Raw genomic sequence first — 14,628 nt, 5'->3', positions numbered from 1 at the left:
GCAACTGTGCAAGACTCTGGGGGTGCAGGGTTCCAGGCAGGGAACAGAGCGTATGAAGATCCCAAGGAGGGACGGGGACGAGCTTGGCTGCCACAGGAACAGCAGGGCACCCAGGGTGGCCAGAGCGGTGTCAGGGCATGGGAGTAAATGCAGTGAGGGGAACAGACAGGGCCCATGTCGCCCAAAGCCCTAGTAGGTCCCAGTGGAGTTTGGATTTTACTCCAGTGTGATGGGAAGAACTGGAGGCTATAAGTGGAACGGGAGGTGATCTGACCTGCATTTTAAGATCACCATGCTGTTGCGTGGGGGTGGATTTCAGGGTGGGAAGAAGCAGGGCGACTCCCCAGTGAGCCACTGCAGTCCAAGGAGAGACGACGGAGCTTGGGCTGTGCTAGTAACGTGGAGACACAGAGATGATGGACCCAGGGAGCGTTCGGGAAGTGGGGCCAGCACAACTTGCTGACGGATTCCACGTCTGAGCAAGAGAGAAAAGGAGGGCGCAGGGAGGACCCAGGCTGTGGACAAATGGCTGGTGGATGGCAGTGCTGGCTACAAGCTGGTAACCAACTACATGCTTACGAGCTGGGGGAGACCCGAGGAGAAAGGAGTAGGGGCGGACTCAAGCATTTTTAGTGACTGTCCAAGTTTAGAGCTCACTGGAGAAGAGGCTGCACCAGGGGACATTTTAAGACCCACAGGACCCTGCAACCTTGCAGTCAGTCAGAGAGGCTGCCAACTCTTCTCTACTCCTCCCTGTGACGGGTCACGGCTAAGCCCCTCTCCTTGAATCCGGGTCAGCCAGAGTGACATTTCAACTGGTGTCTTCTGAGACCAGGTCACGAGGAGCCTGGCAGCTTGCACCCAGGCCTCTGGGAAGGCCTGCTGTGGTGGAGGCGGCTGCCAGGTGGGAAGTCTGACTACCGGAGACCGTCACATGGAAAAGGCTCAGAATGACAGTCCCAGCTGGGCCCAACCTTCCAGCCATTCCCGCCAAGGGGCCAGATACCAGTGAAGCCATCTTGGAGTCCCTAGTCCAGCCCATCCGCCAGCTGGTACCAAGTAACCTCCATCCACACCACGTGGAGCAGAAGAGTCACCCAGCCAAGCCCTGCCCAAGTTCCAGACTCACAAAATCTCATGATAGAATAAAATGATTCTCGTTTTAAGCCACTAAATTTGGGGGTAGTTTGTCACTCAGCCACGGTAATAGAACAGACCTCATCTAAGGAGAGAGGGAAGACAGAGCTATTTAGAGGCCAGGTGGGAAGGAGGAGCCTGCACAGGAGCCTGAGAAGGAGGTCTGGGCAAGGTGGGAGGAGCACCAGGAGGGGGTGGATCTCCAGGAGGAGGGGCGCCTGCCGGTCCCGGGGTGCCGAGCGGTCAAGGCAGATGGGGAGAGAAGCCATAAGAAGCCGGAGTCCGGTCACATGGGATCAGGCAAAGGATGAGAAGTAAGAAGTGGAAGCAGGGACCACAGAAACCTCTTCCAGAGATTTTCGTGGGAAAGGGAAGCAAAGAAACAGAGAAGAGTTGGAAGGGGGCGGGGGGGTGGGGTTTGTTCACCTAGAGACAGGGAGATATTAGAGCTCATCTGTAGCTAATGGGACGGAGCCAGTAGGAGAGGGGTCCCCCTGAGCTGGAGAGCTGCCTACAGGACAGGGACTGCCCAAGAACTGCCCAAGAAAACGCTCGAAGATCCTTTTTAGAAATCTGTGGCTCAACAACAACAACAAACACATAGATAGAGAGATTAGATTGGCGGTTACCAGAGGTGAGGGGGGACGGGAGGAGGGCAAAGGAGTAAAAGGGCACATGTGTATGGTAACATACATTGATTAGTCTTTGGGTGATGAACATGATGTAGTCTACACAGAAATCGAAATATAATGATGTACACCTGAAATTTATATAATGTTATAAACCAATGTTACCTCAATAAAAAAATAAATAAAAGTAAAAAAAAAAAAAAAAGGAAATCTTTGGCTGCCATGCATGGTCCACCTACTGTGTGCCAGGCCTAGTCCTTCGGGGTCCTTTGATTCTCAACTCCACTCTGAAGCAGGAGTCCTCATTTTATAGATGAGGAAAAGGAAACTCCGACAGGGAACAGGGAAAGATCCACCAGAGGACACGGGGCCAGTAAAAGGCAGAGGGGAGCTTGGACGTGGGGTCTTCTGACTCCAGAGCCTGGCAGGGGTGCTGCAGGGGGGGTGCCAGCCCAGGAGGGACATCAGGTCACCCAGCCCACGGGACTTCTGAGACAGAGCCTGGCACTTTGGAGACCCTCTGTCAATTGCCTCCCGCTCCTGCTTTCCAGCTGATATGGAGAAAGAGCTGGAAGGGGGGTGGCCTCTAACCAGTCCGTGCCACCTGGGCTGCGGTGATCTGGGCCCCAGCCACCCCCTTCACCCCACTGCGGCCCGGCCACAGGGCCCAGAAGGCCCTCCTAGCCTCCTGTCAGCCGGGCTGAGAACCAGTCTGCATAGCAAGACACACCTTCTCTGAGCCAGGCTGCCGAGGTTCTTTTTTCTTCAAAAGCAAGAGTGGGTGGGAACCAGATAAGCTCAGAGTCGCAGGAGGCCTTCAGGGTGGAGTGGGGGTGGAAGGCTGCCGGGAAGCCATGCTGTGCTTGCCTCACCCCTTGCCCCAGAGGCATTTAATCCTTGGGCCCCCTCCTCTCTCCAGCTGCCTTTCCCACCCACACGCCATTGCTCTCCAAGCCTGTAGGCACGCCATTCAATCTCTTAAAACTTGTCTTCTCTGTGTAAATGCCAGTGTGGTGCTACCCTGCTTGGCACAAAGCAGGCTCAAGAGACAGGGACCGTTACAATCTCCACATCCCCATGTTACAGATGAGGAAACCGAGACTGGGAAATGGGTAGCCACTAGCCCAGAACCAGCCGGAGTCTTCTGACTCCAGACCACCCATCTGTCCCTCCCACAGCTCACGGGGGCAGTAGCCCCGAGAAGAAGGAGAGGAGCTAGGTCTTCCCACGCCCTAAGGAACCAAATGGAAATTGAGACCCACCTGGTTGCTCAGCCCTGGCATGTGCTGGAAACCTGAAGCTGCTTTAGGAAAGTCTAAGGGCCACTCCCCTTCCTGACCTCTGACCGGTTTCCGGGCCTGGGAGCAGGGGCACACCTGGCCAGGACACGCCCCCAGGGTTGATCACTGCCTGTTCTAGAGGTCACAAATAAGACGGATGCCGCGGAGTGGAGAGGCCCATCTGGAGTGACGGGCCTCTTGGGGCCACAGCGGAGGCACTGCAGCCAGCCTGCCGACTCGCTGGGCTTCTGAACAACCAGACGTGGGCAAGCAGGTGCAAGCGCTTCCTAGACTGGAAGTGGGTGCACACGTGCAGGGATAAGAAACACCTTGAGGACGGGGACCAGGTCTCACGTCTCTGGAGTCCCAGCGTCTCACTATCATTTTGTTCCAGCTTTACTGAAATATGATTGACAAATAAAAATTGCACAGATTTAGGTTGCACGACATGATGTTTTGGTACACGTATACATTGTAGAAAGACTACCACAATCAAGCTAGTTAACGCATCATCACCTTACAGGTACCCTTTGGGGGGATGGGGTGAGAACACTTGAGATCTACTCTCTTAGCAAATTTCAAGTATGCAATTCATTACTACTAACTGTAGTCACCATGCTGTACACTAGGTCTCCAGAATAAGTCCAGAAAGTTGGTATCCTCTGACCAGCATCTTCCCTGTACCCCCACCCCCCACTATAATTTTTTGAGCACGTACCATGTTCTGGGCCTTTATATACATTATATAACAGCTTTGTATCCAGAACATCATCAATCTTCCCCAAAGCCCCGTGAAGACGGTTATCCCTCCGGCACAGAGAGGGGGACCGAGCCCCAGGCTGTCGGGAGGAGGCGCCTGAGGCATTCTGCTACAAGTGGGGGAGCTGGGGCTTTGCTTTTCCCACCACCAAAGCTCTTCAAACTCACTGGGCTTCCTCTCCAACAGAGATGCCAACACTGAATGTCTACCGACATTAATCTACTAACGTCTGATTTGCTGAGGGCAAATGATTACTATGAAGAAGCCCTAGGCAGGATGCACAATTACAGGGACGAGGGGCCCGCGAAGGACTCCTCAAGAGGCCACTGTCAAATTCTCTCACCATTCCTCATGGAATGGGCTCTTTCCCACATCTCACACACGGGTGCCTCCGCCGGGACCAGCTTCCTAACCTGGAGAGGCTGCCAAGGCCCAGCTAACCCATCACCTCCTCCAGGGAGCCTGCCCTGCTCTTCATAGGCTGGTGAGGGGCCTCCTGTGGGCTTCCCTCTGTCACAGCCTAGCCACACCATGTTGTTATCATTGGTTTGTACCTCTTCTGTCTCCCCATCACCCTTGGGGCACCTGAGGACGGGTCCAGTCTGACTCAGCCCTGTGTCCCCAAAGTGTTGGGCTCTGGTCCTTTCCATCACTGCCCTGATGCCACCTCCTACCCGCAAGGAGGCTGCTCCTGGGGAATGACAGGAGCACGTGGGCCCACAGCCAGGGAGCTGGCAGAGGAGCAGCCGGCAGCACCATCTGTTCCTGAGCCACAGGACAGCGCACGCACAAGGCAGAGGTGTCGGTTCTCGGCTCAGCCAGGTCGGCCCAGGACAAGGAGAAGAGCCACAGCCCCAGAGCCCCTGCCGGCTGCAGCCTGAGCTCAGATAAGACTGGATTCTCTAACCAGCTCAAAGGGACTCAATGGCAGAGCCTGGTTTTCTTATCTGTAAAGCCAGATGAATTCCAGCAACTTGCAGAGCTGTTGGGAAGTTTAAATATGCCTGACACTTAGTAGGTACTCAACAAAAAGCTAGCTTCCACCATCTCATCTGACCAACCGACCCCGTCACTGACCACTGAGGAAACTGACGGTAGTCCTTAGATGGCACTGCCTCTTATTATTATTACTGTTCACAGCACTTAGCACGGATTGTCATCGTGTATTTATCTGACCACCTTTTCACTTGTCTCCCCCATGAGCTGTCAGCCCCACACAGCAGCCTGGGCTCATCACCGTGTACTCAGCCCCTGACACACGCTAATCCCTGCGGAGGGAACAACTGAAGTCTGTACCACATCCTGAGGAAATGCCATTATTTCTGGGGGCAGATAGGACGGGCACTCAAAGGGGAACTGATGGCTGAGCCGGGTTTTGAAGGATGAAGAAGAGTCCTCCAGACAGACTAAGAACACTAAGGGTGTGCCCATGGCTGAGACTGGGGTTTGCATGTAGATCCTGAACAGGCTGAAGCTAGATGTCTGAGTCTCACCTCTTCCTCCAGGAAGCCTTCTGGGACCACTTCAGCCCCCGCACCGAGCTCCCATAGTCATTCATTCATTCAGTAGTTTTTGCGCTCCTACTATATGACAGGCACGTCATTTTACGTCTATGGGTCTCCCCTCTTCCACCACACAGCGGGGTCTCAAGGGAGCCGGGCCCCTTTTATCGTCAGGACCAACCTCAAGGCGGGGCACAAACCCTTCACAAACATGCAGTCCACCAGGATGTCAAGGCTGGCGGGGACCTCAGGGAGCACCCAGAGAGGGGGAGCACCTAGCCCGAGGTGACATGTGAGCAATGGGGTGGAGACAAGATTCTAATCCAGGGGTGGCCAACGCTGTGCCCTAAACCTCCCCACACTCTGGGCGAGACCCCTAACGAGGTGGGGGCTGGGGTGAGGAGGAGCCCCTCCAGCGTCCTCAGGTTCAAGGGGAAGCAGTGGGATCACCACTGGGATCAGGAGCAGCACACAGGGCTGTGGTGCGTGAACACGTGCACGGACGCTCACAGCTGCTTCTGGTCGTCCACCACCCTGTGGGCAGCACCACCCGGGTGCAGGGCTTCTCAGAGGAACTGGGACAAACAGCCCAGCACCATTTCCAGAGTAAATAAGGTTCCCAGGCCCCCCAGGAGCTGCCCTGGACTGGGCTAGAACTCAGGCTGAGCAGACGCCCCCAGGCCCCTGCCCTACTAGTGTCCCAGCAAGTCCCCGCCAGCCCAGGGGTGCGGGACTCAGGGCCCGGTACAGAGGATGCCTTGGACGGGGAAGGAGAAGGGTCTCCATTGAGAGAGGCAAGGACTGAGGCAGGACAGAGAGACCTTTCCAGCGCCATGGGACAGGCACTCAGCGCTCCTGCAGCCCCCGCCCTCCCCGGCCTGGCAGCAGACTCACCTCCTCACTCACTCATTCATGCCCCCGCCCATGCTGGGTACCCAGTGCTGGGAGAGAGCCAGAACCACCTGGCTCCAAAATGCTCACTGTCTGCAGTGCCACAGGAGATCGACATGGGCCCCAAGCCCTGTGAAGTGGGGCTTGTGGGTTATCTGAGGCCTCCTTCTGTTCCCAGTTTAACCTGGCTTTTTTGTCCCCAGTGAAGAGAGTTTGGTGAGTTTTTTTGGTTTGCTTACTTTCCATTAAAAACAACTTCGGTAACAGCCAGGAAAACGGTCCCCGACCCTCCTGTATCCCTAGGGAACTAAGGGAATTCAGGAGGAAACAATGGGAGGCCAAGGGGATCCGCCAAGCAGGTGATGGTCCAAAGGTGGCAGTCAAGGCCAGAGTGTCACCCATGTCACCTCGGGGGCCCAATTTACACACCCCACACCCACCTCCACTCCCAGACCCAGGGTAGGGGAGTGGCAGCGTGGGGAAGCAGAATGTTGGCTGGGGTCTGGGTTGGGATGTGTGGGTCGGAATGTGCCACTCTGGGCTTTCATAGGGCTGAGCCTCAGGTACCCTAAAGGCTCAAACTCAGGAGCCAGACTGCCCGAGTTCAAATCCCAGCTCAGCCACTTCCTCCCATGTGATCCTGGGCAAGTCCTCAAACTTGCTGAGCCTCAGTTTCCTCATCTGGGATATGGGGACAATAACTGTCCCGACCTCAAGGAGAAATGAATGAGTTACTATATGCAAAGCGTTTGGTACGGTGCCTAGCGCAGTCAGTACTACATAAGGATTTGCCACTATTGTTATCTCTGTAAAAGGGTGATAATGATACGTCACTCCCCCACCACCTTCTCCCTAATTAGTGATGAGGGTGAATGGGAAAAGAGTCACGAAGGGTTAAAGATGACAGGGCACAAGGGAAGACACAGACAGCCCCACTTGGAAGATGCTCTCTGCCCTGCGCTCAGGGGACGGGGACAAGAGGTCCTCTGCTCAGATCCCACCCTCAGCCCAGTCATTCATTAGGCACCCCTGGGGCGCTGGGCACACCAAGAGCAGCCTTGGGGAACTCAATGGCTGGTGGGACAGACGGACGTGCAAGTCCACCACCCAAGCCAGTGTGAGAAGGGCTAACACAGAGGCTTGCCATGCCCCAAAAAACGGGGAAGGTTTTCCAGTGGAGGCAGCAGCTGAGCTGGGATCTGAGGGCTGGGAGGGAACTTTCCAGGGGGTGTTAGCAGGGGCGGGGCCAGCTGGGGGTCACTCTAGCAGAAAGCAGAGTCTGTAGGACAGCACGGAGCAGAGGACGGAGGCGGCAGGTGGCAGGCAGCTCAGTGTAAAATGAGGAGGGTGAGGCGGGCAAGAGCAGATTAGCAAGGTCCTGTTGCATCAGCTCAGGAATGTGAAGGTTACACTGAAGGCGGCCCTCTGAGCAGGTGAGGAACAGCCGCATTTACCTTGGAAAAGCATCCCTCCAGCGAAGGGGGCCTGGAGGCGGGTGGACCTGGGGCAGGGCAGCAGGGAGGAGAAGGCGCCCTGGGCCCAGCGAGGGGCTGAGGCCTGAGCCGAGTGGAGGCCATGCAGATGGACGGAGGCGATGGATAAGAGATTTCTTTACTTGCCTTGGCCCCCTTTTAAAAAGGCTTTTCCCGAAAACATCCCCAGAGGACACCCACTCTACACCCAGCACAACCCCTGCCAGTCTGTCCTGAGCCCTTCTCCCTCCACCAGATCAAAAGCCCCCGCCAGGCACCGCTGAGCACTTGGGTCTGTCCCTGCCTCGGCATCTAATCTCTGCTCCAGAGTCCCTGTTAAGAGGTTCCAGGGAAAAGTTCTCTGCAAGGTCACCTTGCAGGACACTTTCCCAACAGCCCTCGCTCTGTCCTGCACTTGCCCTTCCAAAGAGGTTACTGTCCCCGAGCAACCCCGGCTTCGCCCCATCACACTCACTCACTCACTCGCACACCCCCAGCCCTGTAACTTCTGTCAGCTCCGTGGCCTTCCAGCCCTGAACTCGGAGAGTTAAACACCACGGAGCCACAGAGCTCAGACGTCCGGCAGAAACACGCACAGAACTCAGTGGGGAGAAACACACATCCCAGAATAGAATTCCAGACGCAAAGAACTTGCCGACAATGATTCCACTCAACACAGCCAGCCCTCGGGGGAGCCAACGGTCCCTGGGGCGTGTTTGGGGATTGTTGCTTATAATAACCCAGCCCCGGGGTTCTTCGAATTCTCCTTCCAAAGAGAGCTAGAAGATGGCCCGTGGGAAATGAGAGAGAAGACGTAGAACTTCTCACTTAAAAAGGAAACTTCAGTCCTCTCTCAGGATCCCAGCCTCCAGCTCCCTCCCCTTTGCGTCTCATCCGCCCCCCGCCCACCCTCCATACCCTTCGCAGGTGAGTTCCGACATTCTGGATCATCGCTGCCGCTGCTGCTGCCGCTGCAGAGGCCTCGCTAGCTGGCCGCACCGATGGCAATGCCCTCCGAGAGACGCTGGTCACCTGAGCAACAGCCAGGATCCGGCTCCAAATGAAGCCTGCCCCACCTCCACTCCTCCTCCTGAGCCCCTGCCCCGGAGCCCAGCTGTTATCACCGAGGCCGACTCTGCTCAAACTGCCCTCTGCCCCTCTTCTCCTGGAGCCCCTGCACGGAAGGCTCCTGTGCCCGCCTGGTGGAGAGGGGGGAGAGAGGCTGCCAGCTGGGCCACAGCTACGTCAGGGGGCCAAGTACCTGCCCACTGGGCACCTCGCCAGACACTCACTTCACTTCCAGCCACAACCAAACTTAGCCACCCCCACTTCCAACCCCTGACATCCTCCCCATGGGGTCTCTTGGCTCTGGGGTCACTCCCAGGGGCTGGGAGGCTCCAGTTTCCCCGCCCCAGCCAGCCAGACTGGCAAAAGGAGCACCAGGTTTCCATCCGTCCACAAGGGGTCAGGCCAGAAGGTGGCAGGGGGCCAGGGAGCTGCAGGCAGCATCCCAGAGAAATAGCAGACCCACCTGCTAGGACTCTTCACCCTTGGGAGCGCTGCCCACCTGCCTCACCGTGCCAGGACCGCATCCAGCAGCTGCTGCCAGGACGGGGCACACTCCCACACTTCCTTAAAAAAGGCGGCACAACTTTTCTACAAGCAGCACCTGCCAAATCCCACCCCATTGGCTCCACAGGGTTCAGCCCCCTGGGCACCCACCCCAGCCCCTCTGTAGCCACCACTGACTGAGAGATCACCAGGATTTCCCTTCTCCCTCTCTCTTCTGCAAGAGGCTTAGCGAGAAGGCCTTGACACTCACACTGGACTTCTCAAGACAGGGCAATAAAATAAAGTGCTTGGTGGTTAAGGGAAGAAGGCAGGGGGAGACCCAGGCAGGGGAGTTGGGACGGACAAGCGCATCAGGAATAATAACGAGCACCTCACAATAACTGAGCACCTACTGTGTGCCAGGCCTCATGCTGGGCCTCATTCCAACCCCATTGGAAGGGCCCTTGGTGAGGGCAGGTGACATACCCCAGGTGGCACAGCTATTGCATGCAGAGCTGTGCTGGCACAGAGGTCAGCCTGATTCTGAGGCCTCTGCCCTTTCCTCTGCCCCTCATTGCCTCTAGTTCACTCACCACATTCCTAATAACGTCTCCTCTTGGGCCTAAGACCCCTGGGTTCTGGGCCTGGTTCTTTCACTAATGTGCTGTGTGACTTTGGGCAAGTTCCATCCTCTCTCTGGGCCTCCCCGATCTAGAACTGAAGAACTCTAATGTCCATCCCTGTGAGCTCAGGCCTTCCCCTCAAAGAGTTTATGGTCTGTCAGCAGTACAGTGTCTACAAATGAGAAATTAAAGTCACACCTTAAAGACTCAAGATGGTCCAAGGATGGCACTGAAGGTTGGAGCAATCTGGGGGGCTTCCTGGAGGAGGTAGTGCTAGAGCTGGCCTGAAGACTGAATGGGTTTGGATAGGCTGAGAAGAGGGATGAGGTGGCAGGCCTAACAAGAACAGAACAGGATGCAGTCATAGGCAGTGAGGATCCCCATCTTGCAGAAAAAAGCTGGGAACCTGTTGAGGAAAGCCTCGAATGCCAGGCAACAGGGCTTAGACATCAAGAAGCCTCCGAGAATGAAGAATATGCTCGACGTGATAAAAGGCATGTGAAACAAACAGGACAGGTGTCAAGAGACCTCCCTGGACTGGTCAGGAAAATAGCCAGTTCATTTCGCTGGATCCCCAGTCTCACTGGATCCAGGCAGGCGACCAGGAGAATTTCAGGGTCCTTACAATGCAGATGAAGGGAATGGGAACCCAAAGAGTTTCTGGTCCCCAACCCTCCCTCTCTCCAGACATCTGTAATGTCTCAGACTCACTGGCCTCAGTCTAGTCTCCTATTTTACGGATGGGTACACTGAGGCTCAGGAATGAAAAGTGAGCCACCCAAAGTCACACAGTGAGGAAGTTGTTTGGAATCTCCACTCCTGACCTCAAGTCTAGAGCCCTGTCCACCCCACCCCACAACAAGGCATAAAATACAAGAGGCTTCAGTTACGGCGAGCCCCGTGACTTAGGGGTTAAGGGCGCGTGCTCCGCTGCTGGCGGCCAGGGTTCGGATCCCGGGCGCGCACCGACGCACCGCGACGCACCGCTTCTCCGGCCATGCTGAGGCCGCGTCCCACATACAGCAACTAGAAGGATGTGCAGCTATGACCTACAACTATCTGCTGGGGCTTTGGGGGGAAAAAATAAATAAATAAAATTATAAAAAAAAGAGGCTTCAGTTAGACTTATGAGAGGACTTCCAGCAAGGCTGAATCAATATTACCATCAGGAACAAGCAACAGAGGGCTAGATCTTTCTGCAAGGGCCCCTCCAGCCCACAAAGTTCTCTCTCCTCTCTGCTATTTATTACAGAACTGACTCTTGTGTCTCTTCAGCAGTTCTGTTTGGTCTGTCACTCCAATGAAGATTTCCATGGATATCTGCCTCCCCTTTCCAACTCACCTGGGAGCCCCCTGAGGGCTGAGACCACATCTTACTCACCTCTGTGCCCCTCCCCGCCAGCCCCCAGACCAGGGCCCTAATGCAGGAAACAGGAAACACACCCAGATGAATCACAGTCCTGGAAAGGCGGATCAGGAAGAGGTCTTAAGTGACAGCTAGGTCAGTGGTTCTCAAACTTCAGCCTGCATCAGCATCACCCAGAGGGCTTGTTAAAATATAGATTGCTAGACCCCATCTCCAGCAGAGCCCAAGAATTTGCATTTCTAACAAAATCCCCAGTGATGCTGATGCTGTGGTCCCAGGGACCACACTCTGAGAATCAGTGAGCTAGGCCAGCCTCCCATTTTAAAGCCGGGAAGAATGAGGCCCAGAGATTCTAAAGGCAGCTCTTGACAGGATATCACTGTCATCATCGTCATCACTGTCACTGTCAATGCAGTTCTTCTCATGTGCCCAGCACTGTATGTGCATTACCACCTTGGGCCTCGCCCTAAGAGGAAGGAACTATGATTATTATTCTCCTACAGAGAAAAAAGCAGAGGCAAAGAGTCATTTGTCCAAAATCATGCAGTTGATAAGAGTTAGCACCAGGATTTGAACCTTGATCTAAGTCCAGAGCCCACAAGTTTAACTCCACCGGACATAACCTGCTCACAGGTTATGTTAACCAAGGAATTCTCAAGATGTTCTCAAATCCAATAGGTGTGGGATGAGCTTGTGATGCCCTCAGCCCAAAGGCCTGGTCCTCGAGTGGGCCTCTGGGGAGTCCCACGTCTGCAGAAAGCCTGCCTCTCAAGCCCTGTGAACCCAGGGTATTTTCTCCTGCAAACATTTCTTTTCCACATTACATCTTTCATCTGTCCCCACTGACGGGGACTTCCTGGCTGGAGGACTAATGTCTGTGTTAATTCTGCAGGTCTGTGTCCCAGCTCTATCTCCCCACTCGGAGACAAAACACGATGAAGTAATCTCCATGTATACACCACAGTGATACTGGGTTGTCACTGTCAGGGATGGGTCTGTCTCCTCTGTCAGACTGGGACCTCGTCTGAGTCATCTGAGTCCTCAGCACAGGGTCGGCCCAGAGCAAGGGTTTAGTGACTAAGTGATGCAGGAATGAATGAAGGAAGGAATGAATGAATGGGTATAGGGGCAAATGAGGGAAGGAATGAGTGAATAAATAACCAAATTCCCAGGAATTCTCTCTGCTGGGTCTTTCAGCCTTCCCAGATAGGACCACAGACTCTCTGGGCAGGAGGGGACCTTGGACATCATCCCCTCCAACTCCTACTTTCAGCGCTGTCCCAGCTGAACCCCTCCACGGGCCAGAACCTATGGCTCTCACCTCCCCACATACACACCTACCATCCCAGCCTCCACTTACATACCTCCAAGATTGAGGAGCTCACTCCATCTAAGCTGCCTATACAATTAAAGGGTCTTGACCATGGCTTTGGGTCACTCAGAACAAGGCTGCTCCCCTGGCCTGTGACAGCTGGCCAGAGTTTCCTACTGTTCCCTCACACACCTGGGGTTTCCTCTGTTCTTGCTGTTGCCTCCACCCTGATGCCCTCTAATAACTCTCCATCCAAACCCTGCCCCACCCTCCCACCCCCCATCAAGGCTGGGTTCAAATGGCACCACCTCCAGGACGTCTTCTGAGCCCTCTGAAATGGAAATTACATCCTCCTCCTCTGTACCTCTGTCCCCCCACACACAGACACACAAACATACACACTTCACAACCTTTATCTCTCTCTCTCACACTGCTTTTCTCTTAAGTTTGGCTGATTTGTGCTAATTTCTCCTTCTTGACCTTGAACCAGCTGGTAGCAGGGATGGAGTCAATTCATCAGAGCATCCTGCCCGCCTCCTACCAAACACCCAGGGCCTTGGACAGAGTAGATGCTCAGTAAGCGTCCAGAGAATGAAGGAATGAGCGACTGAATGGGAAAGAACAAGGGACCATGTGAGAGAATGGAAGTGAATACACGTGTAAACGAAGGATCAGATGAACGAATGAATGCAAGAACGTCCTCATCCTCCCCTGCTCTCCAAGCTAAACACTCCCAGTTCCTTCTGGGGGCCCCTTGGGCTTAGGATGGCAGAATAGAGGAAGCTGTGGGATAAATGGCAGCGGGGACAGAAGGGAGCAAAGAAGGAAGTGGGGTAGTGATACCAGCAAGAGAGGAAATAGAGGTGACCTCAACGTTGCTTCAAGGCCGGGCGCCCCTCAGAACCGCAGCCCTTTGTGGAGAACTGGGCCAGGAGACCAGTGAGAAGATGGTTCAATGGTCCAGGGGAGAGAAGACACAGCTTGGTGGGGATGGAGAGGAGGGAACCCCAAGGAGTCATGGAGGCCAGATTCAGGATAGACGAGCAGAGTACTGGACCTGTCCAGCCAGCCCTGAACTCCACCCTGCCTAGCAGATCAAACATGGCCCCCCTCCTCGTCTCTCACCATCTCCTCGTGTGTAGGCCGGAACACCCTCCTTGGCCCAACTGCTGGGGGTCTAGGCCCAGCCTGACTTCCCTGATTGGGCCCATGCCAGGGAGTTGCTCACAACACTGTCTGGTGCTTCCCCGCTCTCCTCCCCCCCGCCCCCCGCCCCCCACACATCCAAGTGAGTCAGCGTTGGCTGCACCCTCTGACTGTGAGTCTTGTGCCCCTAGGCCCTCCTCAGGGCCAGCCAACCCCTCCTAGGGAGAGGCCCGCCCATCCCAGCTCAAATCCCGGGGTGCTTTAGGCCCCAGCCTGCCTGAGCAAGAGTGCGCCGGGCACCACCTGGCTTGTCTGGAGACCAGTCCCGGGTGGAGGCGGGTCTGCCTAGGGAGGGTGATGGGGCCGGGGAGGAGGCAGCCGCAGGGGGATCCAGGGAACGCGGCCCTTCGGAGACAGAGAGATGGGGGAGGGGCCGCGGGCGGCGGAGTCTTACCGAAGTGGTGGGACAGTCTAGACCCAACAGCTTGCAGGGTCTGGCCAGGGAGCCTGCTGGGGACGTCGGAGAAGCGGATCCGCGGGGAGAGGCTCAGCAACGGGCACCTGAGGCCCCAGAGCGAAGCCTGATGGGGGAGGCTGCGGGGGCTGGAGGGAGGCGCGGGAAGCTGCCGGGCAGAGGCACAGGGGCAGCGGCCGGCCAGTTCCTGGACGATTCTGTCCCCTCCCCTCCCCTCTCCAGCACGGATGGGGCGGCCGGGGCTGCGGAGCCTGCGGATCACAAGGGCCAGGGCACCCGGGCCGGTGCCAGACACCCTGCCCCGCGAGGCAGCGCCGGGCAGAGGCGGAAACGCAGCTGGCTGGACCGGCCGGGTCCACGTGGAGCTGGGCAGGCGCCTCCCTGTTATTGCGGAACCAGCCGCTCACAGCCTCTCAATAAGTAATACTTGCTATTCATTCACACCTTTATTGACCACCTACTATGTGCCAAACACTGAACTGGG

General features: G+C 55.8%; 1 protein-coding gene across 2 annotated transcripts in view; it reads right to left on the bottom strand.

Annotated features, from left to right (window-relative positions):
• ACOT11 (acyl-CoA thioesterase 11) overlaps positions 1-14,404 on the bottom strand; it is a 49,635-nt gene extending 35,231 nt beyond the window's left edge. The window contains exon 1 of one of the 2 annotated variants that reach the window (XM_058552503.1): positions 14,124-14,404. Coding sequence is in view for 1 of the 2 variants with exons in the window: in XM_058552504.1 (XP_058408487.1) it covers positions 8,590-8,622 (33 nt within the window). In the remaining variant the exon portion in view is untranslated. Of the gene's footprint in view, positions 1-8,589; positions 8,638-14,123 lie in introns of those variants that run through there. The other variant, XM_058552504.1, reaches the window with a different exon arrangement.
• Between the last annotated feature and the right edge of the window lie 224 nt (positions 14,405-14,628).

Source organism: Diceros bicornis, chromosome 13 (assembly GCF_020826845.1).
Source record: "Diceros bicornis minor isolate mBicDic1 chromosome 13, mDicBic1.mat.cur, whole genome shotgun sequence".
NCBI lineage: Eukaryota > Metazoa > Chordata > Mammalia > Perissodactyla > Rhinocerotidae > Diceros > Diceros bicornis.
The sequence above is the reverse complement of the archived record's forward strand: the minus strand, read 5'-3'. Positions and strand labels throughout refer to the sequence as shown.